We start from the raw sequence: 6,495 nt of genomic DNA on the forward strand, positions 1-6,495 counted from the left end.
CGCCAATGCTTTGGCGACATTTTGATTCATTTCATTGTGGCATGTTTGGCTTTTTGCTGCGATTCTATTTATTGCTACAATATTTTCTCTGATGTTTATTTTGTGAATTCGGCCCCGAGATTCGGCCCAAATGCTCTGGGCCGAATCTTCCTTTAACACTTGAGGTTTTGCAATAACTTCTACAGCCGCGAACCTCCAGCCCAGATCCCGTCAGCAGCGGCTTTAAACCGCCTGGTAGAAACGTTAAGGAGAAGCAGAGCAAACAGTGAGCAGGTGGTACCGGGTGGTACCGGGGCTTTGAGCTGTGTTGCAACTTGCGGTGGACCGACTCAAGCTGCCTGTAGTGAACCAGGCTTTTAGCAAAATGATTAAGTTAAAGTCAGAAGTTTTCTCTGCAGCTGAAGCATTTCTGTGTTTAGGGGCGAGGCGGATTTTGTCCCGCTACTGCAAGGACGATTATAAAAATATACAGTTTTTTTAATGTAAAAAAAAACTGCACTCTGCACGTGCCTGCCCTTCCGCGCCCATAAGGACAGCAGCGTTCAGGAGCGCGCTAGACATAACATCTGTCTGTTTCCATGGGAGCGAAAGCACACAAAAAGATCCTTTTAGAAGCGCACAGGATAACAAACTCGCAGAGTTCAATTGATCGGCTTGAATCAGACAGATCCAACTGACTGATGAACTAGCTCAGATTTCTCTCCAGATGCAAACCAGTAGGAGTTTGTGAGGCACTGTGCCTTCAGACCCCAGCAGGTAAAGTGCTGGTAATTCAATCTGGAGAGACTCAGACGGAGAAAGACAGCGATTAAAAGGGTTTATTGACATGCATTAATTAAAGTTCTTTGGCGCTCGGCCCGGCTGAAGACATTGAGCTGTGAATTGCAATAAGCTCGGATGAGCATTCCCGATGCTGATTAGAAATGTCATCCCCTGGGCCACTGGTGGTGGAGGTCAGTGAAGGAGGGGTGCCTGAAGAACCAGAAGAGTGGAGGTGGAGAAGGGGCTGAATAGAACAAGAGACCATAGAAATTACTTAATATTGAAATCTTTAGACTACTATATCTGGGATAAAGTGTTCCCTTTCAAAAATGCATGCATTTTCATTTGTCTGCAGATGAAAATAAAATTATGAACGTTCATTGTGGGGGACATTTTAACTACAATATTCATCCAGGTAAGATCTAATTCTGCAGCGCATCAAACTGGCTGGTATCAAACTAAACAAGGAAAATGCTCTTTTGGACAGAGAGCTTCTTGGGACATGTCATCAGCCTGACCCAGGCCACACCCAGAAAAAAGGTGGAAGCTATTCAAGCTGCTATCACCACCTGAAAATGTGCAGGAGCTTAAAAGAGTCCTGGGAATGGTGAACTACCAGGAGGTTTGTTCCCTCCACGGCCACAATAGAGCTACCGTTGAACTGTTAAGGGATAATAATGTCTGGCAGCAGTCAGCCTTTGAGAAAATAAAATATATGGTGACTACAGCTCCATTCTTTGCCTTCTACTACATCACCAAACCCACAGCAGTTTCAGTAGACACAAGCAGTAATGGGCTGGGCACAGTGCTGCTCCAGCTTTATGGAGAGGAATGGAGGCAGATTGTTTCCTGCTCCAGACTCCTCTCAGATGTTGAAACACGCTATGCACAGATAGAAAATGAATGTCTGACTAGTGTGTGGGCTTGAGAAGTTATAACTATCTTTGTGGCCTGGATCAGTTCAGGCTAGAAACTGATCACAAACCACTGGTGCCATTAGTAAATAATCAGAGCATCGATAATATTCCCTTGAAATGTCAAGGTCTTCTCATGAAACTTATGAGATACAAACCTGATATGTATATGTATATGTATCAACACTCATCGTCGCCAATGTTCTGTCTCAAAGCCCACTGTCACATGATAAAAAAGAGTAACATGGACACAGACAACACTCCCAACATTGTAAGAAAGTAAAACAAACTTAATTAAAACCAAGTCACACCTCTCCCACAGTTACGACCTAGAGACAAAGTCTTCAAGTTAGATTCAGAAAAGACTTGGAAGACACCAGTAATTGTGGTGAAGGAGTCTGCTACTCTAAGATCCTTTCTCACCTGGTGAACCCACTTGGCCTGTCATGATAAAAAATAAATCAATTAATCGCGCGATAAATTAAAATGAGCTTGACAGAGTTTCCCCCAGAAAACTTGCTAAGCCCAGCAGTCCGGGCATCGAGGATGTCCACCGTGTTCTTGTATTAAAAGATGTTAAGTAGTCAGAAATGTAAAAATATTACTGTGTAATTATATAATATGGGAAGACATCTCCAGTGAAACAGGGGAGCCAGAGCCACTCGCTGGTCAGCGTTTTGAGATGTAATCGACGCACATAATTATTTGCTCCCAAAGATAAATCATTCTCACCGCTCCCTCAACGGGCACCTCTTAAAGCACGAATACAAGTTATTCCTGCAGTTCACATAGAGCTGCACAACCAGAACTAATGCAATGAGTTCTAAATCCCTACCTTGATGTAAAGTTCTCCAAAGAAACATAATTCCACATGTGTGGGGGTTTGTAAATATTCATACAGGTCAGGTCTATTAGATTACTTGGAAGTCAGTCACTCTCTCTCTCTCTCTTTATCTCTATCTTTATCTCAAGCTGAAAGAAGCAGCACGCTATGGGCCCTTTTTCTCCAGCTACAACTGTGCCTTCACTTACCAGTACTTACAACAGCAAGCATTAAGTTGTCATTACTCAGAAACAGCTTCTACACCAGTGTTGTTCTCCGAGTGATGTAGTGGTGCTTGAGGATGAGAATATTGAAGTTTCAAAGCAGCCAATGGTGAGGGTAAATCAAGGTAGAAGAAGTTGCCGTAGGTTGATTACCCTGTAGAGTAATTTTCTCAGCACAACAGAAACTCTTTTTTAAATTATAGTTTCACAGTAAGCTTGCACGGCCTGTTTTGTATCACTTTGTTCTTTCGTGTCATACTAGTTTATCCATGAAGGGCTCTGTGTGCTTTCTAGGCATGCAGCTGGGATCGCAGAACCAAAGGGGTGTGGCTTACAACCTGCAGTATTTACCAGATCAATTTGTGTATGGGTGCTGGACATTTCCTCTATATCAGGCTGGACTTTTTAAAGAGGTCGTTGCGCAGCTTGAATTGTCCTTATTATTTTTCATACAGGAAAAATTGTTGGAAACATTTTAATCTGATTTGGCTGATCAATGTATTTTAGATACCAAATGTCTGCAGGACGATGATGTGGTGGGTCTGCTCTGAGCCCACGTTTGGACTGCTGCTTTATATTACTATCTCACAATCCAGCAGTACCACTTACAGGTTTCTTACTACTTACTGTGGTGAATTTGAGTGTAATGTTGGATCAACCCCACATTATTTGATGGCACATTTTAGTCTGTTGCAAGAAGTAATAATATAGGGCTACTGTCATAGAAAATGACAGTATATGTCATATCTTTCTTCAAACATGAAGAAAGCTGCAAGATAAATTTAGGACAATCTTGAAGAAAATGGTTAGAATATAAATTTAGGAAGATTTTGTCTGAAAAACTAGACAGCTGCAAGTGAATTAAAATTTAAATCTGCCTCTGTTTAAGAAAACTTGCATTGTCGGCATTCATCTCTTTGCTGTCGTAAGTCCATGTTATTTAGATGCAGTATAATAAAAGTGAGGGTTTTATTTACATTTCCCTAAAATATTTTAGAAACATTCTGAAATGTTAAATAAGTCAGAACAAAATGGACTGCTTACAGTTATGCTCGATTTTCTTAGGTTTAACAACTTAACCATTATGAGACCTACAAGTAGTCTTCATGTACGAAACTACATGAAAATGCAGAATATTAAAAAAATTAATCAAGAATTGATGAAGCAACTCCAACATTTCGAATTAATTAAAGCGTTAGTAAAGCGAATAATAAAATAGAATATGAATGTAAGAATGTTTTTTTAGGCCGTCCAGCAGCAGCAGCAGCGCCTACCTCCCGTTTGACGTTCCATAATAATTTCTCCTTGTGTTCTTCCTCCGTATAGCCCTCCATCTCCGTCAGTCTGTCCGCGGTGCGTTCAACAACTCAGTCAACCCGACGCTCCACTCTGGTCCGCTTTGCCCTGCCCGTCCAAAACCTTATTCCTTTTTATTACCCGTTTCCTTCTTTCCTCGCTCAGCTGGACTCTGACGCATCCGAGCTGCTTGACTTTGACGTCAGAGGATCCGCCTTCTTCACCAAACTGATCAATGGAAGAAGAGAAAGGGGCAAAAATGAGATAGCCTCCCAGCGTTTCGCTCCGCCCCAACCTCCAGCCCGCAGCCACTTAGCATCCAACGCAGCAACCTGTAGAACCTCAGAGTTATTTTTAGCTGCTTCTTCCTCCTTCCTTTCATCCGTCACTTCTTCCTCATCGGCGAAGCATAGATGTCGTCTGAAAGGCGTTGAAATGTTACGTTTGTTTCAGTTGAACAATATGGGTTTTTTTTTGTTTGTTTTTTTTTTTTAAATCTGTTTACTGCACTGCTGTGAATGAAATCTGGGAGAATAGTAGAGTTTTCTTCACGCAGTGAAGTGCCAAATACAAGAAAATGGAGCTAATTAAAATGCTTTAACAGCATAGCGTTGTTGTCCAGCAAAACATTGAACTGATCTGGGGTCTGCACTGAAGCTGGGCTGGCTCGCTGCAAAATAGGTGACGTCACATATGCGTGATGCAGAAAAATCTCCTCCGAGAGTCACCAAACCTGCAGCTGCTGCCTTCATGTGGGCTGATTATGCACTTGCAACCGATGAGTTAATTAGAACATAGATCTGACAAGAGAGGTAATCCATCAGACATATTGATGGTTGAATATAAATATTGCTGAAGAATCGACACATTTCCTCAGAAAAAGAAATGTCACAAACTGCTTTAAAGCTTTTGAAATCATCAAACAAGTTTATTCCAGGTGCGAAGGGCTGAATACTGAAGGGTTTCCAAATGTGCCTTCATGATATCCACCAATGAAATCTCACAATTTCCACAGTGGAAATGTTTCCTTTTAGTTTCATAACTTTCTTCCAGTCTTAAGCTCTTGTCAGGTTGTAAAATGTCCTCATTAAACTACTTTGAAGAACATTTTGAATGAAATGTAATGTAAAATGTGGACTTTTGTTTTTGTTCAAAAGCAAGTTAAACGCTGAAGTGGTTCCAGGGCAGATTTTCAGCCCCGTGGCACTTAATTGTAGCTACATGGAAGTCAGAATTATTCCTTCTTCGGTGGCCCTAATCATCTTCCAGACACACGCACACACACACACACACACACACACACACGTACACACACACCTACACACACACACACCTACACACACACACACCCACGCACACACACACACACATGTAACTACTTCATTTGTCACTTGGATACTGTAAACTGAAAAAAAGAAAAGGAAAAAGAAAAAACTCTTGAGCCACGTCTGGTTCGGTGGCTGGAAGTGAGCTCCTGAGTGGACATGTATTTATGGAGGCGACAGGCGGACCAGCAGCTGCGCTCTATTTCCCGCAAATCTGTTTGTATAAAGGAAAGGTGCGCGGCCACGTGCGTGCGCACGGCTTTATACATTGGAAGTTTTTGTGCGCCGCACTTTTCTAAATTTTTCCGTACGGCAAGTTTCAGTGTGAAAACTGCGCCTTCTCTTATGCATGAGGCCCCAGAAGTTTAATCCTGTATAACATTTAGCTTCTGGTAAAGAATTAAAATGTTGAATTGTTTTGTGAGCTCCCAGAAATCGTAGCCTTCTGTCGGATTGATGAAGTACTAAAATATTTCACTAATTGATTGTTCAACTTCCACCATAGATATGATTTCAGTGAGTGTTTGCGTATCTGCTTATTTATTCCTGAGCACTTTGTAAGAGGTTTTCTTCCAGGATCTCTCTGTACTCATCTTTGCTTCAATTGCATCAGTCGTCCCAGGTGAAAAACACCCACATAGCATGATACTGCCACCACGTTTCTCTGTTGGGATGGCAGGTAATGAGCAGTTACCACTCAAACCGCTTAGAATTATCACCAAAAAGTTCAATCTTCATCTCACAGACCAGAGAATCTTATTTCTCAGTCGGTGAGTCTTTCATGTGTCTTTTGGTAAACTATAATTTTTACATTCTAGTGAGGTTTTCACATCCTTTTATTTTTGCTTTACTTTGTGTGTGTTAGGTTATTGTCTGAGGATAAATGCGGCTCAGTTTCATTATTTAGTTTAAACAATAAAATGTTAAAATTCCGGAAAAAAACCCAACTAAAACATGGAGTTCGATGCTTCTTGGTCTAAATAACACTGAATGTACTCAGATCTTAGTGGATTTTGGTGAGTTTTGACGCTTTGTAGTTTGATATTGTCAACAGAAAAAGTTTGCGTGGCTGCCGCACATTTTCACGCCAGCAAAAAAGTGTGCGTATATTTACGCAAACTTTGATGCAAAGTTCATTTCTATACATGCCG

General features: G+C 41.4%; 1 protein-coding gene across 3 annotated transcripts in view; it reads right to left on the reverse strand.

Moving 5' to 3' along the window:
• The window catches only part of sgsm2 (small G protein signaling modulator 2), a 94,704-nt gene extending 90,006 nt beyond the window's left edge, over positions 1-4,698 (reverse strand). For 2 of the 3 annotated variants that reach the window (XM_044118696.1, XM_044118695.1), the window contains exon 1: positions 3,998-4,698. In XM_044118696.1, the coding sequence (XP_043974631.1) occupies positions 3,998-4,057 (60 nt within the window). In that variant the 5' untranslated portion in view covers positions 4,058-4,698. The remainder of the gene's footprint in view (positions 1-3,997) is intronic. The other variant, XM_044118698.1, reaches the window with a different exon arrangement.
• Positions 4,699-6,495: the final 1,797 nt, after the last annotated feature.

The sequence above is a fragment of the Gambusia affinis genome, linkage group LG06, assembly GCF_019740435.1.
Source record: "Gambusia affinis linkage group LG06, SWU_Gaff_1.0, whole genome shotgun sequence".
NCBI classification, from domain to species: Eukaryota; Metazoa; Chordata; class Actinopteri; order Cyprinodontiformes; family Poeciliidae; genus Gambusia; species Gambusia affinis.